This window comes from Perissodus microlepis, chromosome 5 (genome assembly GCF_051167445.1).
Source record: "Perissodus microlepis isolate ML-2025 ecotype Zambia chromosome 5, ASM5116744v1, whole genome shotgun sequence".
Lineage (NCBI taxonomy): Eukaryota > Metazoa > Chordata > Actinopteri > Cichliformes > Cichlidae > Perissodus > Perissodus microlepis.
This window is the reverse complement of record NC_140465.1, coordinates 2,822,709-2,849,917: the sequence shown is the minus strand read 5'-3', so window position 1 is coordinate 2,849,917 and position 27,209 is coordinate 2,822,709. Positions and strand designations below refer to the sequence as shown.

Sequence of the window (27,209 nt, the reverse complement as noted above, 5' to 3'; positions counted from 1 at the left end):
TCTCTACAAACGTCATGTGTTAAAGAAATGTTCTGCTAAGTCAAACCTTGAGGAAAACCTGAGCTTCACATTTTCAGATTGGTGGAGCAGGTCTCCTGTGAATCAGGAGGTCGGTGGTTCTACAGGCTACATTCGATAGAAAGCACGTAGGTGCAGAAATAAGTGCTTCTATGTATGAGTGTAAACAGATGAGGCATAAAGGAGTAGAAAAGCGCTATATAAGAATCAGTGTATGTACTAGAAATGTTTCCACTGTACTGGAGTGACTGGAAGGATTTTCATTCCCCTCTGTGTTTTGACATGTCAGTACTGGAAACTGCTATTTAAAAGTTACTGCTGTGTTCAGCAGCGTGGGTAATTTTTCTATTTACATGTTATACGATATCTAGTTGAGTCGTTGGTGCAAATGTCAGCTTTATGCACTGAAATCCTTAATGCAACACAACATGCTCTGAGGGCTCTCTGAATAAACACAAGCACAAATATGTACTTTTCTATGAATGGTGTGATCACAAAAACAATAAATTAAGCATGTTTTTTTTGCTGTGGGAAATTAAAGAGTTTGCGCACTGACTTTAATGAACAAAAAGGACACAGGTCACAGCTTTAGTGGCTGCTTTTTGGAGCTTGGTCCTAATTTCAAAGTCATTATATTCCACTTTAAAATGCCCCCAAGTAAAATCTCAAAGTCTTAAAATGTTTTAAATCCCAATATTTTTTAAAAAGACTTATCCCTACTACTGCTTTTATGTTGACTCACCCTGAGGAAAGCATAGAGGCAGATAGACATCCAGTTGGTCAGCAGCTTCTCCACCACCGTCTCTGTTCTGCAGAGAATCACACACACGTGCAGCAGCATTGCACAGCTTCTGAACATGCTAAAGACTGAATCTATGAGCAGCATCTTACCTTCGTAACATCAGTTTGGGGTTCTTGGCCACATACTGCTCCACCAGATCATTCAAGAGTGTCTTAAGGATGTCTGTGAAATACTCCAGCTTGCCATGAAGCGCCACCGTCAGCAGCGAAGCCACGTAGGCTCGGTCTCTGGGGGAGAAGGTCCGCTGGCTCTCCAGAGTATGGATGAACTGAGAGGAAAAGAGGAGATGAATCCTCGCTCTGCAAAGCTTCATTTTAGCTGTGATTGTGATAGCGACTACCTTGGTGAGGAAGAGCTTGCTGTTGAGCAGGTTGGAAAGCTGCACCAGGCCCTGCTCCACCGTCTGCCGCCGACACTCCTGAACATCCAGGTCTCGTCTCAGAGGAGACTCTCGGTGGCCGGGGAAGAAAATGCGCTCGGCATACATACGGTAGTCCAGGAAGGGGATGCCTGAGCCGACCAGGTCACTGGACATATCCATCATCTCCGTCATCAAGTCTGGATCAAAGTGATTAAGAACACAAAGGTCAGAGGCTGCTGCTACAGGCCAGTGCCAGGAGGCACGAGCTTGTAAATAGCAGCTGGCAGAATAAAATCATCTGGGGGTTCTCTGCTCTCAGCCTATCGCAACTACAGAGGTGAAGAAAACTGATGAAACATGGGAAAAAGGCCCTCCTATCTCCCGTCTTCATCCATATAGCTGCCGCTCTCTTTTTTCCTCATAATGCTGTACCTGTGAACTCTTTCTTGCAGCGGTCCCTCACACTGGTCTCCAGGTTCTCCAGTTGGATCTGGACCTTCTTATAGTCCCTAAGAGCCTGCTTACTCTTCCTCCTAACAGACGGGAAGAAGGTTTTACATACGATTAGTGGAAATCCAGTCAAATTGTGCAAGGAATTGATTCTGTGGACAGGTGTGTTTCAAATTCAGATTAGCAGTATCTGTAATTCATTCAGTTCATTTTATCGGCTATCTGCTACAGAATTCTGGCTCAGTTGTAGGGGATTAAATAATTATTTCACTCAGCGACATATAAATCAATTTGTAACTTTCATGCAACGTATTCGGGTATTCTGGGTTTTTGCCTTTATTTGATAGGATGGAGGAAAGTGGGGAGAGAGAAAGAGCAGGTCCAGGGTCAGACTCAAACCTGAGCGTGTGAACTGAGCCTTGAGACATGATTGCATGTCCAAGTGGGTGACCTAAACTGGGACCCAGTACTGCTCATTTCTTTATGTGTGAGCAAACATATGAATTCAGCAGGTAGAGAACCACTGTAGCACTCATCTGCACACTAAACCCACAAAAACACAGACTCTCAGTCCACCCACTGACCTGTAAATAAGCACAATTATGAGCACAATGAGGACCACTATGGAGGCTCCAACTCCAACTCCAATCTGAGCCTCTAGTGGGAAGGTGGACAGGCTCAGGTTGTCATACTGAACCTTGCCGAGATAAAAGTTCAGGTTGCCCATCTGGACCTGAAATACATGTTAAATAAAAAAGTGAGGTGCTTTCAAACTTGAGTGGCCCATCAGGCGCTCACACGGTGGTGACACTCTCATATTCTCACAGTGAATTCGGGGAGATTGTCAGAGCCCTCTCGCTTCTTGCCGTTTGGTCCTGGTGCAGGCTGCTGTGGTGGTGGCTCACAGTACAGATGGTTGCTGGTCAGGGTTTTCACAGCACATACACCTTCTCCAATCAACACCACCACCTCCTCTTTAGTGATGGCTAGGTCCAGGTGTTCCCCCTGAGAACAGGCAATAAGACATAAGAGATATATGTTATGTCTGCTTATTTTGTCAGTAAATAAATAAAACTGAAACATCGCTGCCTCTCCTCTCACCTCCAGTTGGATGAAGCTGCCTGGGTTATAGCGATATGCCTTAAGAGGGTCCTGTTGGTTCAGGGGTTGCAGGGTGGGGTTACGCTCATAGCTGAATGGCTCAGAGTTCAAACTGCTGAAGTCAAAGCGCAGATTGTCTAGCAAAAACTCCACTGTGACCTGTGACCACCAGATGGTGGAGTCCACCATCGGAGAGCGGCACAGGATGAGGGAGGAGGAGTTTACCTCACAGCGCTCAACGAACTGATGAGAAAGGCAGATTTGGGTCATTTGGGTTAAAAGGTGTGAACGATCACTCGAATTAACTGCTCTGTGCTGAGCAGCACACACTGACCTGTTTGACGGAGCAGAATTGGTCTCCGGGACAGACGGGGTCAGGAACCATCCTAACCGACCTTCCCAGGGTTTTCTTCCATTGCTCTCCTTTGCTCCTCTTCCTCCGCCGTTTCCTCTTCTTGTTTTGGCCGACCGACTGGAAGCGAGAGAGAGTCACCACCATTCGGGGCTCCTGCACCACATCCAGGTTGGATCCAGACAGCTTGATCAGTCGACCGCCACTGTAACAATCCAAACAACCAGAGTAGGTTAAAATGTTGTGATGCATGCTCAATCGCCCAAGTAAGGAAATCCCAAAAAGGTGATTCTGTTTATCTGGACGCAGCAAATTGTCATGTTGATCAATGGTCAAGGAACTGACCTCACAGCTCATTGTTCATTCAGTGGTGCTAGTTTCAGTCATTGTGCAAATGTACTGTTTATAAGGTTGCAGTGTAGTCACAACCCGCAGCCAGCTGAGACTGAAGAAGTCACTTGGATGAAAACGCTACGTCCAAATGAACAGAATCAAGTTTTTAGAGCTTCAGAGGTATGAATACGTTTTGAAGGCTGAATATGTGAGGGCTTTCAGACTTACTGCAGGAAGCTCTTGGCTGGTTCGGCACGGGTGATGTTGGGGTTGTTGGTGTAGTGGTAGGCGGGGCTGCTGAGGTGACGCTGGATGCTGCCGTAATGCAGGGTGATCTGGTGGTCTCCTGTTTTATTACTGCTCCCCGTCACACACTGAACACTGTCACTCTGCACCTCTGATACACTGAGAGGGGAACAAAGAAATGATGAGATCCTAAGGTGACACGAGGAGGTCAAAGGTCAGTCTGACCTTACAACCTTAAATGAAGAAAAACAGTAGCACTGACTTTGCATTAACCACAAACGGGCCATTATACGTGTGTGTCTTACATGTTACAGGGGACGTCCCCGACAGTGATGGTAAGGTCAGCGGGGCGACCCGTTAGAAGGTTTTGGCCAGTGATATTCAGGGATGTTCCCCCCGCCTTGGGGCCTCTTTCAGGTGACACTCCCCTCACAACTGGGTTCTAAGAAGAAGGAGAGAGCAGCTGTATTTCACAGTGTAACACAGCTGTTTAATTCTTGTTGCATATTAAGAAAGTCTGTCGATAGTGAGAAACAAGGACTTTTGGACTGGCTTGTGTCCTTTCCCAGTTTGCCAAATCCAAGAACTTATTCTTACCCTTGGATCCTCTCAGCCTTATTCTCAATAAGACAGAGATCCAAGGAAATATATGGAAAGAAATTCCAGTGTTTATGTTAAACGATTATTTAATATAGGGAGATGTATTTACACAGATTTATTTAAAAATGTGGACTTGTTGAGAAATATTTGTGATTACTGATCGTGTGGTTAAAATCAATTCATCTTAAATGGTTTAAGAATGGTAAAACTTGGCAAAGATTTCTTGTTTCTTAGATGTGCGACTTCTAATATTGTATGAATTATATTGTTAAAGAATGCAGCTCACATTATGTTATTATGGATATGTGGACCAAAGTGATGAGAACAAACAGAAATAATAGCAGATGTTCTCTGCTTCAAACACCTCCAGTCTTAGAACCACAATTTCATTATTTTATAAACAATTAATAAATAGAAAGAATATTATACTAAACTTTCACCTCTTAAAGTCACATTTTTCTCCCAGCATTGTAGGTTTTAGTGTCCTTTGATGCAACAAAAATGCCAAGTTTCACAGACAGGTCAACAAAATCTAATTTACTCTACCTGAATTTAATATACCTGGTAGCTGAATTTCTGTCTGGAGAGGCCAAATTCTCCTCCATTCACTCTCACAGACACATGGTTCGTCTTTAATCCGCTGGCTTTGGTCATGCACACAATTCTGGAAGACCAACATTGCTCTTCAGAAAACCAAGTCATGTTTCTGTAGTTTTCTGATCAGTACAAAAAGAGTCTATGAGAAACAACAGTAGTGCATGCATACCTAGAGGAGACCTCATACAGGTTGGAAATCACTGTGCAGGGCACGTCAGCTACTAACACAGACTGGACGATGTCTTCAGCCTTCTGACCCAGGTTGGAGCCGGAGATGGTCACCATGGTGCCTCCTTCCAACAGGCCAGAGAGTGGGTCAACCTGATTGGAGGCAGGAACAAAAAATCCAAACAACCTTTCTAGTTTTTGACCAATGCAAAAGCATTCACAAAAGAAAAAACAGAGGTCTAACCAAGTGCTTTATTACAATAAATTCAAAGCAAGTGGTGAAGCCACAAATGCGAACACATATTTTTAACCCTGTAAGACCCAACCCATCAAAAATGTACCCATCAGAAAATTCTGATTGTTTGGAACTGAGATGTTTATTAACCCTTATAACAAAATCCACAAAAGTTTTTTGCTATATCATGTTGTGAATGACATATTTTTATTGTATCACATTTGATACATTGGGAGTTTTTGGCAACTTTTTGTAAACAACAATGTTAATTTTAGACCGTTTTGTCCATAACATTTTGAAATTATGGCAAGTATTGATCACATTGATGAGAGAGGTCTCAGAAACTCATGTATCAAATATGATACAAAGGGCATTATAGGGTTAAATTCAGTGCAACTTACACTTTCTGAGGGCGTTATTATCACTGACGTTTAACACAAAGAAATGCTGATCAACCAAAAACTTTTTCAGAGCAGGACTAACAGTATGATTTCCCTCAGAACCTTAAAGTACGTGAGCAACAGCTGTGTCACAATCTTTAACAGCTAATTTGGTCTAATTCATTTTCCAAAATATAAACGGATGTAAACTCCCCATATCTTGCGTCTTGTTAAAGTTAACATCTTCTACACATATACTGCTTCACTGTTTCTGAAATAACGTGGTCAGTCTGTGTCCAAGTAACCCCTGTGAGCCAAAAGCTCGAAAGAAAACTTATTTTGAAGGCATAAAATCAGAATTGTGTTTGTACATTTAGCACTCAGATCATTGGGAAGCTTTATTTAAAGAGGATCTGCTGTTTTTCCTCATTTTCTATCAGACATACTGTTCCAGTTTTTACTTTTTTCTACTCTTGCCTCTGTATGATGTTAAAGAGAAGGGATGTCGTCAATTTTGTTTTCCCATTTCCGACAGACAGCTCTGGCTTTGAGCAAAGAAGAGCCTTCCACCTGCTGTTCAAACTTGTGCTTCTGAGGGGCAGCCAATCAGTGGCAAGTTGGTGTAAAGCTTAAACAGATGAAGTGATGAGCTGCACCAAGGCCTAGTGTAAGATAAGGATGTATTATATCTTCGAATAATGACTCCACTAGAACACAAATGGTCTCCAGTATTATAATATCTTCCACTGTCTCAAACCAAAAAGTATATCAACAATATGTTCCATCTAACTGGTGATGGCTGATCATTATTTTTCTTGTAATTTTGGGACAATAAGTAGTAAGTGAGAGTGATAAGAAGAAAAAGTGAAAACTTGACAATAAAGCCTCCAATTATGATTCTAAGCAGTTCAAATATAAATCCCAGTGCACTGTATTATTTCCCACACTCTGAATACTCACAGAGTGTATGACGGGAGCAGGGCACGTCTGCTGCACAGGTTCACTGCAGGAGTTTGAAAACAGGCAGCTGGCCTGGGGACCACCACACCACGCACAGCCGTATTTTGGGTCTGCTGTGTGGCAACGGCTGCAGTCAGATCGACCCACAGAGCAGTTGTACAGAGTCACTGAAAGCACAGTAGACATAGAGGAGCAGCAGACAGTTAACATGTGCTCATAATGAAAACTAGCAGCAATATGTTTAAAGCACAACAAACAAACTTAATATGACCTTACCATAGAGATCACGAGACGTGTCTACATGGAAGGTGTCCCTCCTCTTCACATACACCAATGCATTATACTCCTGCACTGGAGCAGAGTATGTGTACTGGACACAAGAAAAAGGTCCCATTTTTTAAGGTAACATTAAAACTAATTATTCATTATCAGTTACACTCCAGACAAGCACTGCTTTACAAACACAGGTAGCAGAAGAAGGGAAATGTTCATCCTGCCCGGGGAGGGTGAACCGGCCTTTATTTAGTTTTGCTTTTGCCTTTATTTAATACTGAAGGTAGCAATTTTATGAAGGTACTAATCCCTTTATAAACAATATCAGACCTGGTGTAGCTGACATGTGATGTCAAAGCTTGATGGGTTCATGTCATCTGGCTCCACGTAGGCGTCTACCACCACCGTCTGCCCTTCAATAACCAACACACACTCGTAGTCCAGCTCTGCATCCTGAACACACAAACACTGCATGAAAGAGTACACTGGGCAGGCAGCTAACAGGCTCGATGCTGTTGTGTGCTGTACCTGATACAGATGGAGGTTATGTGCCAGTAAAGTGATCTTTCTCTCCACTCTGACAGGGAGCAGTGACGAACCCTGGACCTTCTCAACACACGGACAAGCTGAGGAACCCCAGCTGACATACGAGCCCTCGTCCCCCTGTAGGAGAACAGATCACACGTGTTTATATTCACATACACGCAACACTTACAGTGAGGTGGATCGAACAAACCATTTCATATATTCATTCTTGTTCAGGGTCAGTTTTTACTTTCCCACAAGGGATTGCAATTGATTTCAGTCAGATGTAGGGAGTCATGGGGGGGATGTCAGGATGGGGGCGTGCTCAAGGTGGTGAAGATTTTTGTATAGAGATAATGCAATGAAAGAGAGAGAGTCTGGAAAAAGGAAAGGTGAAGATATTTAGACAAAAGAACAACTGCTGCAACTCAGGAGCAGCCGGGTTTCTTGAAGTCAGTCTGTGCAGTGAAAGGATACAGATTCCAGGTGTGAGACGGAAGAGGAAATGCAGGGAAAGAATGAGAGACTAGGGAATCAGTTGTGAGCTTTGTTCCTATAGTAGGACTCCAGTCAGAAGCTGGAAGCACAGGGAGGGTGCTCACGCTTTCCAAGAAGAAGAAGAAGAAGTAGAAGCAGGAGGAGGATTGAGGCGGCTGAACTCACCGGGAGGAAGCCATCAGCTGAATCATACTGGTAGTCCAGCTCTGAGTCAGCATTCAGCAACTGGGGAGGGTAGGACTGGGACATGCGGTCAACCTCCCCATCACCTGAGAGCACGGTGGCAGCTGAAAATGTAGCCGTGTCATTTTCTGCCTGGACAGCACCCTCAGTGTAGTTTTCTGCTTCCTTTCGCCAGAGGGGCACCTCAGAATCAGCAGTTGGGCTTCCTGCCTCAGTGTGCAAGTCTTGCAGTGGTACCAGTGTGGATGTCTGGGTCGAGTCCAAATAAAGGGAAGGTTGAGAATCAGCCGGTTCACCCATATGGAAAAGTGTGGGCGGGGGAAAGCCAGGCAGCACCATGGTGGGAGCCTCTGCCAGGGTCAGCGCTTCTTTGGCTGCCTGCCGTTCGCTGGGGGGTAAGGCCGTCACCACCTCCGGTGGCGAGGAGTCTGGGATCATCAGAGGCACGACAGGGTCCAGGTCCCCACTGAGACCATCAGCCACGGTGACGGGCATCAGCTCTGCCGTGGCCATCGTGACACTCTGTGTAGCTACAGCATCTTCCAAGTCACTGTGTGTGACAGTCTCAGAGGCTTCACGCTCCTCTTCTTCTCTGGTGGTGACCTCCAGGCCTGGAGAGGTGCTGGGTGGTAGAGTGGGAGGCTGAGGGGGCAGGGTAGTGCCCGGGTGGGTTGGCTCATGGCTGGTACTGGTGTATGAAAGAGTAGGCGTTGTTAACTCCTTAGTGGTAGCTATGGTGATGGCGGCTGCGGTTGTTGTTGTTGTCTTCGTCGTGGCAGTAGTTGGTGTGGTAGGAGGAGTTGTGGGGGTAGCTGTTGTGGTAGTGGTGGCTGTGATGACTTTAATAGTTTTGGTTGTAGGAGGAGAGGAGGTAGGTAGTTTAAACTGGGGGAGGAGGAGGAAAAGACGAGGAGAGGGTGAGGCAGAAGGAAAGAATAAAAAGGAAAAAAGACAGACCATGTGATCTGCTGTTAATATGGCTCATGACACCTGAAAGACAGTGATTTGTGTTAGCAGCACTGATTTTAACCCAGCCATCTTAAAATGCCTCTGGGCAACTGTTTCGAAGTGTTATAAAAAAAACAAACAACTAATTTCAGTCGGTTTTACTGCCCACAACCTCTAAAAGGTTGTACCACATTAAACAAGAGTCCACTCATGCAAAGTGTAACGACAGTGCAACTATTCTTCAGTTCAAGACTCCACAGGAAACCTTAATCAAAGAGAAGAATGCACATCTTTGGCTTATGGGTGATGAACTGACTGATGAATGCAAATGAAGCTCCAGTTTAAACTGGTGATCAGTCGGTGCTTTTCCTACAATGTCTGCATGTGACATCACGCTGCAGCTTACATGTTGGTTGTAGATGATCACTCCCTCCTCACAGGTGGCCTTGTGGGTACATGCATGCTGGTGGACGCACCAGTTACAGCCCCACCGGCTTAAAACACAACCGCGGCATCTGCACACAGACAGGATAGAAATTGCCTTAGCGACTGTACAAGCCTCTTTTCAAGATGAGAGGTAAACAGTGATGCAGGATTAGGCGCTATGAGAAGAACAGCTCTAATAGAAGCAGATCTAACTGTTGGAAGTCTCACAGATTAATCAACACGCACCAGTCGGAGTGTGTGCGTGTAATTTATGACAACACAGGTTATTATTAACTCCTAAATACAATGAAAGTGTTATTTGGGATTTACACAACACTACAATCATTATAAGCCATATTTAGTGAAACAGGATGTACATGCTACTTCAAGTCTGGAAATTTATTCAAGTTTTAAAGATTTAAAATTTCTTTTATGTACAAACTGAAACCCAGTACAACCTCTGACTGTCATTCTATTGTTTTTTGGCTTCATGTGAAGCCATTCTCTACTGTGTCTTTCATTATATGCCTTTCATAATGCATCTGGCATTATGAGCCGCTGATCATAGATGCATTATTCTGATATCTGATTGTTGTAGTTACTCTGTTGTTCTCACTGGTCATTTCTACCTGCACGACTCAATAATTTCAATAAAACTTGCCAATTGCCAAGTAAGCGAGCCTTACTTGGCAATTTCTAAAATCCAGGGTCACAGGCTTGAACAGGGGAATTAAAAAGAGAACAGTGAGTGGGCGGAAATACAGACACAGATATAATAATGAAGGGCGCAAGGTGAACTGATGGAGGGACAAAGAGTGACCTGGGTACTAAACAGAAAAGCACAGACTCTGATGGTGAGTGAGACTTGATTAAAGGGTCTGCAGCGAACAGCACAGATCAGGAGGAGACAGACAGAGAGCACAGCTGATAAATCATCGGCGATAACTCACGGCTGGCTGCCAGACAGCTGCTTAACGGCTGTGCAGTCGTAGAAGGTGAAATCCCTTGCCGTGACCGTGACGTTGCCAAAACGTAGAGACAAGGTGACTGTGACAAAATCTGACAAGAAAACACAGATAGGAGCACAGCCTGAGGAAAGAGAACATAACAAGTTTCTGCACAGAGCGCAGCGCTGAGGGAGCAGAGTAAGAAAAATATTTGGTCAGGCTTACCGTCTCTGATCCACCGAGTCTCGAGAACGAGCTACACAAGTCGAGGGAACATAGAGGCCTAATGAAACCCACGTGCACCATCCTTGGGGTGCACAAGGATGGTGACAAACACAAACACAGCAGCTTCCCTACAAATGTTCAGTTTGATGGATGTTTAAAACGGGGAGCAGTTGTGTACCACATCTATCTCCTCATAAAGAGCAGAAAATGCGATCAAAAGGACTCAAAGTCCTGACCTGAGCAGTTTCCTAGTACAGAGTCTGTTTGGGGAGCTAGAGAGAAAAAACCCAGTTTGTGTCACCATTCATTAAACTGTGTTTACTATACCTACTGAGATGTGTGTTCAAAGGCTTCCTTTAGAACTGCTCATTCAAATTACATACAGTAAGTGAGGGATTGAACTTATTTGGTTCAGCTTTGGAAAGGCAAGAACAAAATTAGCTCACTTAACCAGAAAAAAACAATAGACCATCCGAGACAGTGAATTAAGGAAGAGTCACAGACAGAACCTTCTGTAGCCTTTAAGGGCCTGTTTGAGGGAGACTTGGCTGTAGGCTTGCAAATTTTCATCTTGTTAGGACTTGTTGTGATGAGGACACGGCAACTTTCAGCCAAAATAAGAACTGATGAAGAAAAAAATGTTAAACTCTGCCACGTTTGAAGTGGCTCCGATGAACAGCTGTTGAGAGAGACCAAGAACGGACATACGAGATTTCTTTGATCACTAGTAACAACACTGCCACAGACTCCAAACGCTCGATTAAACCGATGTTGTGCCACAGCTCCTAGTTCAGTCTCTTGCAGTTTGAGGCTAATACACAATATTTATGGAGCAATTATCAGTGTATTTACAACAAAAATGTCAGAATATAACTGTAACCCGACTGATTCCTCTTGAGCCCTACACCCTGAGAACAACAACAAACTGCAAGTTTCAGGAATGCAGACATGGGAACCACACTCTACGTGAGAGTTTCTCTCATAATATGAATGTTTGGGTGAATGTGTTCTCTACAGAGGCTTCGGGTTTTCTTTTTTATTTACAGTCTCCTCATTACCACTGACTTACAAGTAGGGATGGGTATCGTTTAGGTTTTATCCGATACCATATATGGCATCACTCTTGGCTGGAAGCAGTGCTTAAACAATGGAAAAAACACAAACTTTGTCCAAAAACCTCTCATGTTTAGCTGTTTCCCACTTTTTCTTTGGTCATTTTAGCCTTTTTGGCCAGGGTGAAGGGAGTATCTGCCATCAAACAAGAAGACAGCCGCATGTAACTACGACGGTGTTTGCTAGTTCACCTTACATGCATTAATGTAATAACGTGGTTAGCCTACTCAACGTAAATTACACACGAACAACACTAAGCTACTCACGCAGAGAAGAACGGCTGCTGCTGCATCCATCATCCTCATCATTTCTGCTACACTGGCAGGGCTAGGGGCCAGGACTCTCCTCTTCGGGTTTTTGGGGGATGTTGCAAACTCCGGGTCTGATAACAGGCACCACACCCGCAGTAGATGTGCTCGGTGTGAGGTCTCGCAGCAAGCTATCAAATACGGTGCATTTCTCGGCTTTTAACAAAATGCTATACGTCGCCAGGTGTTTCATCAGATTCGAGGAGTTACCTCCTTTGCACAGTATCACAGTATCAGCTTAAAGCACTCGTTGCAGGCTGCTGAGTTTGCATCTTTTGCTGTGAAGTACAGCCAGAATTTGACCTCTTTGCCTTGGGCATTTTTAATCTGCTCTAAAAGAACGTATGTATGTACCTGACCCCGCCTACTACGCTTGCAAAGGTAAAATGATTGGCTAGAATCCAGAGTGTATGACATCTCAGGGGAAAAAAGCACCAAAATAAAGCACCGAAATGTGCGCTGCTTTTCGGTCTGGTTACTACCGTTTATGTCAGAACCGGTGCCATAATGGCACCGGATACCGGTACCCATCCCTACTTACAAGCAGCCTTCACTGCACCAGACAGTCACCAAATCAGGAAACACAAAGCACGTATTTCAAAGCAAGCAGTCCCTGGATGAAACCGGTTTATGCTTTCAAATACAGATTACTCCCTGCTGTGTAAGATGGCCTAGAAAAAATGGATTTGGTTAGCCATTTTTTTCTAGGCCATTCACTGACATAATAATTGAACTGTAAATGGCATGTCTGGTCTGGTCATGCAAATCCTCCAGGGTGCAGGAAAATCCTCCAATCACAAAGTTGAAACATGCAAACGAGTGAATAAACGCCAACAGCATCAGATCTGCAGGGAAAACCCCCCCAAAAGAAAACACTCACCTTGTCCTCGAAAAACCAAAGGCACCCTGCTGGTGTCGGGAGAACGGCAGGTGACCCCGGTCTCTGTGATGGTAGCAGGAGTGTGGCTGTCCTGGAAGAAGCAAGAGTACGACTCCCCGTTTTCTAACACTGGAAGTCTTGGGATGGACAGAGACACCTGAGAGAAATACAAAACTGTCATGAGCTGCTGACAGAATGTGGGACAGACCTGTGCCGTTTCAGGGTACAGTGAAGGTCATGCCGAGTGTAAGCGATTAAGCTGTCTGAACACATAAATCCTATCTGTTCTTTTGTAAACGTCCATGTGGAATAATTAGATTTGAAAACTAAATTGCACTCCCCGCTGATGGAGCATGAATCATACTGACAAAGGTTTGGTTTTATGTTTGGCTCCAGCTGCTGTGTGTTGCTTATTCACGTAATGTTTCTGCTCCTGTAGTACCGGGCGTCTCAAGGACAGGCAAAATTAATGCATTAGATACTGTAACAATAACGGATATCCCATGAATAGACCTCCATCACGAATACAAAGAGGAGCTGCTAACTAAAACAAACCTCCTGTAAACCAATATATTTCTGTCAGTTCATCCCAGAGCTAATCTGTATGAGCTGATAGAGTCAGTTTTACCACACTGCACTCTCGTGTCACATGAACATAGCATGTACAGAGCTGCTGTGGTCCTTAGGATTGATTCTCAGAGTTTGAATCCATGGCCTGCCAGAACTTGTTGAATTTGGTTATTTTTTGTTATCCACTGGATCAGTGGGCTTTTTTCAGCTTGTGGATTCTTTAGGCACTTGTATCTCACAGAGTAGAAATGCTACACGAGGGGCCTGTTACAAAACTAGCTCCCTAATTGGTCAGTATTAAAAGGTGTACCACGTGTGAGCTGCCAGAAGAGAAAATGATCCTCACTGCCACTACTGTAGCTGTCAGGGCTATCACACTACCAACTATAGGTACATTTAACTCATGCAGCTCCATGTTACAATATTATTATTACATTAGTAATAAATAGTTACATTTCCATTTATATCCTCTAGAACTAGAAATCATTTAGAGCCAGGCAAACACAGGCTGATGGGAGAAACCACAGTGTGGATGTGTCTGTGTTTCTGTTGCCATCTTTCACGCAGATATTGTGCTATACTAGGACATGACAGGACACAAGCCAGTCACTATCTCTTCTTGATACCCTCACACTTAAACCCGCTGACATCGTACCCACATGCCCAGGTACACCAAATCTAGCAGCTCAACTGATAAGGGATCACTTTGGAGTTTTTTGGTATGTGAGGAGACTATTATTACAGCCAGAGTGGGGATATCTACAGATTCTGTCATGAAGATTTTCTTCAGAGAAACTTCTAGGAACTTGATGTGGATGATCATGTAGAGTCAACAGAAACCACAAAAAGAAATGTGGATCTGTAAACAAAGACCGTCATCCTCAAATCCGTTCTGTTTTGTTTTGCATCTCGACTAAAGTGAATGTAGACCTACCATCTTGCTCTCCTCCCTGCTGAGATTGGAGGGGACGAGGTCCTGGACCACCAAACACTGCTGCTCCATGTCAAAACTCCACAACCATTGCCCTGGGTAGCTCCCACGAGCACACTGTGACTGCAACACACACCTGCAGGGAAAGCAGAGTTAATTATATTCACTGTTTTGCAAGCTGAAGCAAGGCTCCCTAACTCCATTATATATGTCAAAAACACAAGCAGAAGGCCAGTTTCTATCTAGATTTAAACTAAATGTGGCTGAACCTGTTAGTAGTGGGAATGTACAGTGGCAGCACAAAAAGCAAAATTGCTCATCTTGTTCAAATAAGATTCAGTCCAGTAGTATTTTATTTAAATAGACAGATAAATACTGAAGTAGTTAACGTGCAAAAGCTTGTAGGGCAGGTGGTAAGGCAGAGCAAAGGAGAGAGCAGGGAAGGAGAGTCTGGCAGAACAGAGAGAGGTACTTTAATCATATTCAGACACAATCCCACCGGAGCAAACCGACTTGGCGAAACACTTCAAAAACTAACAAGCTTGCCAGGAGGTTTCTTGTTTGCTACCATTTTCCTCACATGCTTGCACTGATCTTTATTTTAAGTAACAAGCAATAAATCTAGCTTATAATACATATCATGATGTAAAACCTGAGCAAACACTGTAAGAAAGTTTGCTTATCAAAGAAACTATGAAGGAAGTAAAAGTAAAACAACAAAGCTTTTCCCCCTTAGTTTGTCTGGTATAATGTAGCCTCTAATGCTAGCTAATAGCTAACTTTAAACATACAGGTAGGTGCAAACTCAAAGCTCCTTATAAACTGAAACTTTTTCTGCAACAAAACTCATTTCTTAAAGTTTAATGAGAATTAACTGGAGGTGTTGCTATTAGCATCTCTTCCAAAAGTCATGTGAATTCATGTTGGCCTTTGGGCCATTTTCAAAGTAGAAGTAAATCAATGTCAGCCAACTTTGGAGAAATGCCATTTTGCTTTAATTTAAGGTTCTTTTTTAAAGCCATGTAATGCCACCGGCAACAATTGTTGCCATTTTAACCCCCTATTACATTAACAAAATTAAACATACTGTGTGTAGGGTAAGTCAGTAAGGAGTAAAATGCATGACCTTATTTTGCTGGGAAAAATTTGGGATTAAATGGATTAATTTAGACTTTTTCTGCATCTTGAAACTCACAAACTCACTCATCTCTTACATCACAGTACAAAGTGTCAAACGTGTGACCACTGTGGCTGCTGCTAAGGTAATTTAAACATTTTAAAAAAGAAAGAAGGAAAACACATTTCTGCACTTTTGGCATTTTCTTGGTTTATAATTATATTAATAAACAATCAAATGAAGCAGTCTGAACTCCAAATAAATCTTGACTGTTGTATTTTATATTTAGTGTAGCCATAACTGCTGATATCGATCTCACCTTCCCTCTAGGACACACCAGCCACAGTAAGGGTCGTGGGCCAAGAGACAGGAGTGGCAGTCTGGATGCTGCTGACACTCAGCCACTGGCCTCTTCTGCAGCTGGAACCAGGACAACACAATCAAGTTCAGTCATGCAAACCATCCACACTAAGCTCCTAAAAGCTCCTGATTTAAAAAAAAAATAAAAAAAAAGATGAGAGAATAGGCAGCCCAGATTTCCCAGTGGTCATTAAAATAATCCCAAATACATGCCGCTTTAGCAAAAGAAGTGAGACTGGGTTAGACACAAGGTTTAAAATGATTTATCTGTAAAGAAATGAGGTTATAAGAGTTCAGTTACTGTGTGTGTACCATGTTATGGGTCATGATGAAGAGATGTTCCTGTTTCTGATCCAGGATGAGGTCTGAGCTGATGGCTGCATTCTGCTGTATGGGGATCACAGAGTACTCCTCAACCTCACCGTTTGGCCCCAAGAACACCTGCAAACATAAATATGAACGATTAGATAACGGGTAAACAGGCTGCTGACATGAATATGCATCTCTTCACATGCTCAGTTTTAAAAAGGAAAGTGCAATTATAATGAAAACATAAAAATAAACAGCTTATTTTCCCGTTTTATTCAAAGATGGAACTGCAAATCCTTCAATTTAACTGTTTGTCAAACTGGTAGCTCAAGATGGTCTTTTTAAGGTTGTTGATATTGAAAGGTACTCTGGATTTTTTTGCAGTTAGTTGTAAATCTTTAAAACATGTAGCCCCTTTCATTATTGCTAAAATATTTTTCTAAAGCTGCAGATTCAGAGGCCTTTTTTATTCCACACGTTCCAGTCAAAACCTGATAATTACATTACCCACACTGTAAATCAGCCATAGTTCTGATATTGTTGTACCTGCAGTGCCTGACAACCTGACTTCTTTCTGTTTACATCAGCAGTTCCTTTTCCCCCAACAGCTTCTGACTCGGACTCCTTTTATAGTTTCCCTTTGATTCAATGGAAGAACTCATTTAATGGAAGAAGCCTAATCTAGTTTAACAATTATATGAATCTAAATGGTTGTGATCAGGTATTAAATATATCAAGGCCCACACAACTGATGAGAAACTAAGGTCTGACAGACGACACTGACTCATTCAAATAGTTAACAAGGTTGAGGAGGTCTCTGCAGTCCATCACTGTGCTGGCTCTACGGCTGCTGTAATGTAGGTTAACACGAGTGCACAGCCTGACCAACTGCTCCACATCAGCAGTTTGACATTATTTACAGCAGCCTGAACATCAGATTCATTCCACCCAGTGCCACAGTCACATATTTCAGTGTGAAAGGAACAGAACAACACCTCAGCTCAGATACTCCGTCGCTCTTCTCATTCACACACTTGTGGAAAGTCTCAGTCTTTTTCAAAAAACAGATTTAGATCATCTCTAAACAGTTGAACAGTGTCAATGAGGTTCTTCTTTCCACAGTGTTCTCTTTACTGACACACTGGAGTCTCCAGGTTTGTTACGCTTTCTTTCATGAATCACATTTTCTACAATAACACGCATACAGCTTTAAACAACACTTAAACATAGCAGCCATCAGGTCTGAAACTGAAGCTGTGTGTTCTCACACACAACAGGAACAAGAAAGGAGGCAACATTTTCACACGGGCTCTATCAGACCAGGTTTAACTTCTACTTCAACTGGGTGAGATATTTTCACCAGTGTAGAGCTGTAGTCACAAGCCTGCCGTCTGTAACTGGTCACCAGCAAGAAACTCTTACATCAGCAGCCTCTAGAGATTCAGAAATGATGTTGGTGGCAGTGGGTGGAACCTGTGAAAAACACCCCAGTGTGAGCTTGCCCATCTCTCAAACTGACACCACATCAGAAGGCTGTGTTTTTTCAAAACTTTGCAGCAGTTTGCATATCACACTTAAACTACCAACACGACTTATCAAACCAAAGGTTAACTTATTTGTGTTGGGGTATTTTGCAGCCTTTGAGTGTGAACACATCAGATTTGTTCAATTTCAGTGTGTTTTGTTCAGTACTGAGTGAATGAATACTAGCTTTGATGTTTTTATATTTATTTATGCTAGAAAATTTAGGAGGTGAAGTTCACGCCACACATTGTGTTACATCAAACAGATACAGAGATCACACTGCTCACACTGTGACCAATGCACTGGTTGAAGAGCAGTACAGTTTCTATGGGTGAAGACAGCATGTATGTAAACAAAGCTACAGTGCATATGTGAAAATGGCTTTGGCTACAAAGGTTTGTCCATCCACATATATTTAATCTGAATAATGAACGATAATCAATAAAGAAAAGACATTTTCTTGGCCGTTGAGGAAATCCAAGTTCCTGATCTGACAGAGAGCCTCTCGATTTCTTTGGAGATCTAACAGATCTAAAATGCAAATGAGACTGACTTTAATCAGAGTGTCTGAACAAAAACAGAGATCCCGTTTTGCACCCTAACACAGACAGTGTCACACAGTATTTGCTGTCTGCACAGTTACAGTTAAACAAATCAGTGATTCTGTACAAACCACGTCTCAATTAGAAGATAATGCAGAGCTAAACCAACTCTGTTTATACCCTGCGATCATTTCTGTGCTTACATAGAGCAAAAGCTCGATTCCAAAAAAAAGTTGGCATTCTGTACAAGATGTAAATAAAAACAGGATTCAGCTGTTTGGCAGATCTCACAAAGCCACATTTTATCAACAAAGAAACACAAAAAAAACAATCAAATCAAAAAAGTTTAGTATCTTGCAAAAGCTCTTAGCTCAGTTTGAATTTGATGGCAGAAAACCGTCTCAAAATAGTTGGAGTGGGGGCACCAACAGTGGTACTGAATAGAAATGACTGGAAGCTCATTCAGTTCACTGGCAGGAACACGGCCGGGTATAAAAAGACCATCTTAGAGAGGCCAGACGGGCAAGGTTTCACCAATCAGGCCACATCTACAAGTATTTCCCATGATACTGATGCTTGAGTTTGACTTTAGATTGTGACGCTCGCATTGGATGTAAAATGGATTTCAGTCCTTAACATTTCAATTTCATGTACTGCAAAAACAATTACGCAGTAGATGAAATTAAAAATCAGCAAATTTCAACGCACTTTGAGCACCTGCACCTAAAAACACTGTCATAGTATAAAGTCAGAATTTTGGCTGGCTTCAATAAACATACCAAAGATTTTCTCTCCATTTGGGAGTCACCACATCAGATCATCCACCACAATCTGACCCTCAGACCTTCAACCGATTCCACATGTTGGAATTTCCCCTTTTATTCATACAGTAAACACACGCATACATACATACATGTGATATATATATGTATTTTGACCGTCTGCGGCTGCACAGACAAAGTGCTCATTAATGAAACTGACACTGTCTGCTGTCATGATCAATAACTCTCAATTCTGAATGAGGCTCTCTGTTTTGAAGTGCATGTGTCTGCCAGTCAGCGATGACAGTGCACAAAAGTGGAGCTCTCTAAGGTTTAGCTGGGTTAGTGTGACGTAATCATACAGAAAACATGTTAATAGCCGTCATTGTGCCGTTTCTGCTTGTGCAGGGGGCCCTGACCACAAGTCACCATTCAGGAAAACCACACAAAGAGCCAACTGTGAGCAGACGAGCTCACGATCTATAAATTCCTCGTAACAAGGGAATTGCTGGGCCAACTGATCTTGTTGCTGAAGTTACTGTTTATCAAAATAAAAACATATTTTAGATCATTCTAACGTAATTCTCTACACCTTTTAGGCTTGCCAGCAACAAACACAAAGTCGGCGTCATTCCTTCAATCGCAGACTCTAATCTTGTTGCTTTTTCTGATGGTCGTTTGCGCCAACAACAAGAATCGTCTGTCTTTCCTTATGTATTACCAAGTTTCAACCTGATCTCCCTCAGAACCCACAGCACTGAATGACTCAGGTACCTCTGAAATCTGACTGACAGCATGTCATCTCCACCGTGCTTCACACAATCTGGTCACTGAGCCGAAAGCTTACAGTTCGTTCAATATGAAACGTGTCTGTATTTCTCATGTTTGGTACCCACTGTCACAGAGCTCTGACAAGAAAGAGTTCACAGGATTGTACCAAATATCACACACATTTGCAGCTTCAACAGGTTTAATTAAACAGGGGCAATGAGCACAGAGGTGGACATTCAGCTTTAAGATGATTTTGTTTGCTTTCAGACTGAATGCTGTATTTTTGTAGCATCAGTAACAACACTGCTCGACACACAACAAAAACCAGCTCATTTGGGTTTCTAGTATTTATAATCCGTTTTGTCCCCCTGAATCTTTTAATGCAGCCATGTTAAGATGTACAACATACATAAAAACAGGCAAACCAAGAAGTGGAGGGAGACCTCTACCAGGAAAGGCACATATCTCTGTCTCCAGATGCAGGAGGAAATTTTAAACTCAAAACGACCACGGCGTCTTTGGATTCTACAGCAACAAGGTTCAAAATCAAAAGTGTTTATGGACAGAAGTCATTCTCATGTTTTGCTATTTTAGAATGACACGGAGGTCCAGTTTATTAAATAATCAAATTCAAAACTTGTACACAGATCTTAACAAATTTATTAGACTACCACCCAGTGTAAGCTGTGTGCCACAGCTGCCCTAAATTAACAGTAATGGTAATTACCTAAATTGATTTTTACAGTTGACACCAGATATTTACATACACTTCAGAAAAAAATCATTTTTTTCTTTACTGTCAAACATCAAATCAGAGTAATTTTTTGTTTTAGATTAATAAATATTAACATATTTGTTGTATTTGTGAAATGTCAGAGTAAAGACAGAGAACATTGTTATGTATTTTATTATTACTTTCACCAAAGTCAGAAGTATACATACACTAAGTTTATTAACTCCAGATTATTCCATAGAGGAAAAGGGGGGAACACCATCCTGACTGTGAAGCACGGGGGTGGCAGCATCCTGCAGACGGGACTGGTGCACTTCACAAAATACATCATCAGCCAGGAAGTTAAAGGAAGCTTGGGTGCAAATGTGTCTTCCAAATGAACAATGACCCCAAGCATACCTCCAAATTAGTTACAAATGTCTTAAGGACGACAAAGTCAAGGTGCTGAAGTGGCCATCACAAAGCCCTGATATCAATCCCATAGAAAATTTGTGGGCAGCACTGAAAAGGCAAGAAGGCCTACAAACCTGACCCAGTTACACCAGTTCTGTCGAGAGGAGTGGGCCAAGATCCCAGCAAACTGCTGTAGAAAGCTTGTGGAAGGATAAGGGAAACCGTTTTGGGGCAATTCTCCCAAATACAAAGGAAAGTAATAAAAAAATAAATTTTTTCTCTCCTTATTCTGACAAGTCACAAAGACAAAAAAAGTGAATATTTATGGATCTGAAACAAAAAAGTTTACTCCAATTTGATGTTTGACGGTAAAGGAAAAAAAGTTTGTGTAAATATCTGGTTTCAACTGTATGTTTCTGTAATGGTTAATCCACCAGGATACACAAGCTCTTTAATCAAAATGATATTTTTAAGGCTAAAAAATTATTATCATGAATTTTAATTTAGTATTTACAAAAAGCAGAAAATAATTAATAACATCATCATTATTTTTTTAACCACATTAAATTTATTAACTTTAATTATTAAACAAAAAATAGTTTCAGTGGCTAAAAGTGATATTAATAAAGTCCAGTTACTGGCTCACATTTGCATTTAAAAAGGTGAACTCTTTTAGGTTTAAATAAACAGCATTAAGCAAGAGAGGAAAGATTATAAACAAATTCTCTTATGGAGCAGTGTGGTATTAAACATATGAATGGCTAAAAACACAGAAGCACATTCATTCTCAATAATGAAAGTATCAGTGGATGGATTAGGTGTTTTTCATACTATCTGTTTATTTTTCTGCACTGGTCTCATATTTCAGCACACTGTTAAAAAGGTAAGACTGCAGCTAGAAACTAGGGCTGCCACAAACGATTATTTTGATAGTCGACTAGTCACCGATTATTTTTGCGATTAGTCGACTAATCAGATCATCATCCATTGGACGTAAAAGTACAGCTTATTGCACCAGCAGCATCTGCTCTTATATAACTATCATTAGCTTACAGCTTTAAGTGTTTAAGGTGCTAACTAAAAATAAAGACAAGATGATAGTTTATTAAATTTACAAACTATCAGACGTTTATTCAGCTGTGTAAAAACTATAACTTTAATCTCAGCAAAACCGATTTACTCAGGAACAAATAAAATACTAAAAAAAAAAAAAAAAGCCAAACAATAACATTTTTAAGTTATCTAAGTGACTCATATATCATGTTTAACCTGAGTAGCGAAAGACGGCGGTGGGTTTGAAAACGATTTGCCGGGAGTCCGGTGTTCTCACGGCTCTAGTGACCCTTGCCCCCGGCTAGCTATCGAGCTAGTGGGTAACAGACGTCTCCGAAAACGTCGGAGCGCTTTTGAAAATATGTGGTGTCTTGATAAACTGAGCAGATATTTGAGGTTTACACAGCTACATTCTCGCCTGAAAATATGTTAAACGTTTATTTTGTGACCCAGAAAGAATAATAAGAGTAATATTAAAACTAACTAGCTGCCGCCATTGTTGGAAACTGAGCTGGGCCGCGCTATGAATTCTGGGACACAGCTTCTTCTTCTTCGGGGTTTAAGGGAAGCTGGCATCCTTGTACATGCAGTGCTGCCATCTTCTGTTTCAGTCCGTTATTACACTCTTAAATCCTACTACTCATTCCTGCGTCTTTTGGGATCTTACAAAGCTTCAAACGACGCGTCGACTATTAAATCAGTCGTCGACGATTTTGATAGTCGACGTAATCGTGACTAGTCGACTAATCGTGGCAGCCCTACTAGAAACCCAACTCCACCGCCAGCAGGATTATGTTGTAGAGATTACTCCGGGTGTACCAAGTGTAGCCCGTCTGTCTGTAAACACAAAGATTTCAGACCTGCATGGCTGACAGAATAACAGACAGCAGAGAGCAGTCAGTGTCTGGAGGTGAACAGAGGGAAGACTTGAGCTCAATGTTTGCTGAGCTGATCTCTGCATATGTACTACAGTTAATACACCCAGCATGTTACTACGGTTTAGGGTTTGAACTCAAAATAACGAGCACGAAAGACCGTTTTTTTCAGCATTCCACCACAATCTGTGCAGAACATCAAAGTTGGCACAAAATGCTCTTTCTTAAGACCAGAATCCAAGCTCAACCTGTCTGTGCATGTCCTGAAACACGATGAGCTATGTTACCTTGTGTAAGTTCCCTTTGGAGTCTCCCAGGAAGGCGATGGTATGTCCCACTCTGCTGCTGACAGCCACAGCAGTAAGACGGGCAGAAGGGCTGTCTAATATGGTTTCTACTTCCACAGGAATCCGGCTGGCCATGGGGCTGGGGGTGTGGTCGGAGCCGCAGGGGTAGGCATCCAGGGTATTCTAACAGTGGGGGAACAGGAGAGAAAAATCAGTTTGCAGTCTGTGTTACGTTCAAGCAAAAAACAAATAAAGAACAGATTAAATGTAAACTCCTCAGTTAGTGTTGTGCACAAAGAAGCCCTCGGGTGAGTTGTTATTAAGCTAGTAGCCAAAAATATAACAGCAGCGCTCCTACTGCAGTTACTAAAATCACAGCAGGATTTATTGTGAAAGGGCTGGGGTTTGGGAACAAACTAAAACTACTATAACACAATATTTGCTTTTTCTCCACAGTGTAGCTCTGGCTAGAGTCCTCGCTCTGGCTGCAGGGCAGTTGTTTTTTGTTCCAGGCCATTTATTTTTCCACAAGAATGTTACATCGGGGTCATTGCTTCATCACTGGTTGTCCTAACGATAGGAAATAGAGGGGATGAACCTGAGCCCGGCCTGTTGAGCGCTACTTGTTTTGATGGACTGCGTGTTGTTGGCTGGTGTGGTGTTATGAATAGATTCCTTTTTTGGCTTCATCCTAAGAGAAGCTCAGTAAAAACATGTTTTCAGATGTAACCACTGCACACAGCTTTGAGCCTGACTGTGAACATGTCGCTGACCATATGGGGAGCTTCACAGAGGGCTGATTAAGCTAATTAAGGGCCTGCTTTGTCCACATCGGGAGAACCGAGGCATTAGGGGAAAACAAACAAAGAACACTGCATGCTAAGAATAGAGTTCTAAAGTTATGACACCGAGTCTAGGAACATGCCCTGGATGCTTGCATGCTTGCATGCGACCTACTGGTTTGGCTGATAGGAGTCTGCATACGGATGAGTGCTGTGCACACTAGATCATCCGGACTTTTAGCCATAAATTATATGGACAGTAAAACCACAAGAGAGTAACCATAAGGTCAAAAGATCACTTGAAGTGCATTCCAGCCACTAATGTCAGGCATGAGTCACAAATCCTGATCAGCATTTTAAAAAAAAAGCCGTTTCCAGTGGTTCAGAGCTGGTGTGAGACTCTGTCACCGCTACAGATGGAGCATTGTGGCAAACAGTGAACGGGGATGAAGGATGATTTGCGTGCCAGATTTGACATCCTCATCATATTACGTCTCTTTTCAGCTCCAGATGCCTCTCTACAACCATCTGCTTTGCTATGATTTACCTGGACTCAAAAACATATTTCTCTGTCACACTATGTGCCTGTATCCCTTAATCTTGTTCTCTCTCTCGTCTTTCTTTATCCCTCTTTGTCAGGCCTTGTTAAACACTACCAACTCCACCCCACTAAGTACAGCTAATGCCTCAATCGATCCTCCCTGACCAGTAATTGTATTAAACTGCACCACCTGCTATAGATTCTCCCCTCAAGACAATCGGCTGTGTGTGGCTGCACAGGTTTCTCACATCTACTGCAAATGAGAGAACGATAACAGAGGGATGTCAAGCATTCTGTCCAAATTCAGTGTTCACAAGGATACATGCAAAAAGTCAGCTGGATTTAAGAGGTCTAATTCGATACCTGATCTACAGCATTACATCCGTCTCTTAGAAATAAATTACATTAAATTTCAATTCCTGTCTTGTATAGAGATCACTCTCTTGGAAGAGGACTGCTGTGCACAGATGCACTAACATTAGCTTTCACTCAGGAGAGTCATCACTAGAGTACAACAACATGTTCTTCTGCAAACAGAATGATGAAAACAAGGTGGATGATGGTGCACTGCGTATTAGCTTTCACAGTTAATGGTTTACTGCGTTCACTTTCAGTTTGTGTGAACATTTCCATTCACAGGAAAGAAAATAGTCCAGGGAAGGAAGGTCTTCATAACCACAAATTACATTTTTACACAATATAATGGAAGGCTATCATTATTCTTGTAGGCAGTAATTTTTCCTTTTAGCAACACCCTCTCAGACACAAACCTACAATTACACAGTGACGCAGGAGCGGAGCTCTGTCACTGAACGCTGACCACTGAGCAGCTTCACAGAAGAAACTCACTTTCTAATGCAAGTTTCACAATATCTGCACAACAAGAGATAATGCTAAGACTTCAGTTTACAAGCAAAGTGCGAGCAGAAATAGCAAGTGTTTCACCCTAATTTTGTGTCTTAAATAAAACCATACGACATTAAGTAGCTGAACAAAAACCAGCTGATTCAACAGGTGAGCTCACCTCTGGCAGATTGGCACAGTTGGATTTGACGTCATATTCAATGTAGGCTGCCTCCACTCCTGCTTCTTTACCCATCTGTGTATAGCAAAAGTCTCTGGTGGAGTTGATCCTGCGGTCTACATCTTCAAGGTTAAACATGCAAAGAGCCGACTCCTCACTGGGCCGAGTTGAAGCCAAACGAGTGGAGAAAACACCAACTAGAGTCTCTGAACCCCGGCCCCCTACGTCTTCTTTGGACACGCCCAGCTGGACAGCTTGCAAGAGATTGTAAATTTTACCCGTCCTTGAACGACATGTCAGCGGTACTTCCACATAGGAGTAATAGGCCTGATCATCCAAACACACGCGAGAGATGTAGGTACGGTACTCGCGCGATGGCGACTTTAGGTCCCTTCTGTAGAAAAGGAAGTACACGTGCTGACGGTGGGCGAATGAGGCAACAAAATTATGATCGTACTCTGAGAGGCGGCCAGCCACGGCCAACTTGGCAGTCTCTTCGTAGGAAAAGATCGGATCCTGGGCAAGGTTTCGCGTGGAAATAGGCGGATGGCTGCTGGTGTAACCCCGACCCACAAACAAAACAGGCTGCTTGTCAGGATGAGAGCGAACCACAAGCCCAACAGTACTAACATTAGGGTGATTAGCCGCTACGTACTGAGTATCCACCGGCCTCTCTGTGGAAAAAAGCACTTGATCCACAGAATCCAGGCTACGCTTCTGGCAAATTCCTTGGTTGACACTGCCGCAGGTTATAAGTTCCATAGAGTAAGGATTGACCAACAAGAGCTTGTTGTGGTTGCTAGTTTCTCGGGCCTGAGGACAGTTGGTCTCAGTTACAGGAGGTAAGCATTCCCGGCTGTCTGTGACGGGGCCTGTGTCATCCTGTAGCTCAGGTTGGAGGAAGGGATCCAACTGGAACAGGCGATTTCGGGCCCCGACGTAGACCCGACCCACGTTGGGGTCAGGATGCAGGGCCAGGTGCTCAAACAGAGTGTCATTTCGGATAAACGTAGGATAAAAATTGGATGGGAATGAGTCTGATCCTTGGACAGTGCCAATAGGAAATAAAATTAAGGGACAGCCAGTGGCCAGCAGCAGGAGAGAAAGCAGCGTTTTGACTGCTGACAATGAAAGACGCACCATCCCCAGAGGCATGGCGGCAGAGCTGAGGGAAAGAACAAAACACAGGATGTCAAAGAATTTTCCAGACAGAAGTTATATCATGGATTCACACATAACAGAACTTACTTTAGAAACCATCCACCCATCTATTTTTAATCTCTTTTTGACAACACAATTATGATTTGAAACACAAGACCTTACTGAACTTTAATGTTTAGTGGTATATATATTAATATTAATCATGACCAAAATAATGAGGTGAGCATATGAACAAGTAATCCCCCTCTAAACACTTCTACTCTTGAGTCTATACGATGTAAATAAAAGGGAATATCTGGCTATGCTCTAGTTGTCCTTTATTTGCAAAGGACAACAAATCAGAAAAAAGTTATCTCAACATGACAGTGAAAAACATCTTTTTTAGGCAGATGAGCTCAAAGACTCAAGACCAACATAGATAAAGATAATTTTTGAATTGTGAATCATGCAAAGCTACTGTAGTGGAGCCCAATTATAAAACATCTCATGACGAGCTCTCTCAAGACCTTTGCAACCTTATTCTTGTAAAACATACTGATGGGATTT

General features: G+C 42.5%; 1 protein-coding gene across 2 annotated transcripts in view; it reads right to left on the bottom strand.

Moving 5' to 3' along the window:
- plxnb1b (plexin b1b) overlaps nt 1-27,209 on the bottom strand; it is a 99,771-nt gene that overhangs the window by 8,724 nt on the left and 63,838 nt on the right. The window contains exons 3-27 of one of the 2 annotated variants that reach the window (XM_084927386.1): nt 25,503-26,667; nt 23,156-23,338; nt 16,220-16,348; nt 15,867-15,967; nt 14,434-14,566; nt 12,930-13,086; nt 10,407-10,515; nt 9,437-9,545; nt 8,065-8,967; nt 7,405-7,539; nt 7,207-7,329; nt 6,880-6,973; nt 6,604-6,770; nt 5,030-5,181; nt 4,825-4,927; nt 3,969-4,105; nt 3,646-3,822; nt 3,067-3,289; nt 2,733-2,975; nt 2,457-2,636; nt 2,216-2,364; nt 1,614-1,714; nt 1,161-1,378; nt 910-1,088; nt 761-827 (exon numbers count right to left, since the gene is read on the bottom strand). In XM_084927386.1, the coding sequence (XP_084783512.1) occupies nt 761-827; nt 910-1,088; nt 1,161-1,378; nt 1,614-1,714; nt 2,216-2,364; nt 2,457-2,636; nt 2,733-2,975; nt 3,067-3,289; nt 3,646-3,822; nt 3,969-4,105; nt 4,825-4,927; nt 5,030-5,181; nt 6,604-6,770; nt 6,880-6,973; nt 7,207-7,329; nt 7,405-7,539; nt 8,065-8,967; nt 9,437-9,545; nt 10,407-10,515; nt 12,930-13,086; nt 14,434-14,566; nt 15,867-15,967; nt 16,220-16,348; nt 23,156-23,338; nt 25,503-26,657 (5,427 nt within the window). In that variant the 5' untranslated portion in view covers nt 26,658-26,667. The remainder of the gene's footprint in view (nt 1-760; nt 828-909; nt 1,089-1,160; nt 1,379-1,613; nt 1,715-2,215; nt 2,365-2,456; nt 2,637-2,732; nt 2,976-3,066; nt 3,290-3,645; nt 3,823-3,968; nt 4,106-4,824; nt 4,928-5,029; nt 5,182-6,603; nt 6,771-6,879; nt 6,974-7,206; nt 7,330-7,404; nt 7,540-8,064; nt 8,968-9,436; nt 9,546-10,406; nt 10,516-12,929; nt 13,087-14,433; nt 14,567-15,866; nt 15,968-16,219; nt 16,349-23,155; nt 23,339-25,502; nt 26,668-27,209) is intronic. The other variant, XM_084927388.1, reaches the window with a different exon arrangement.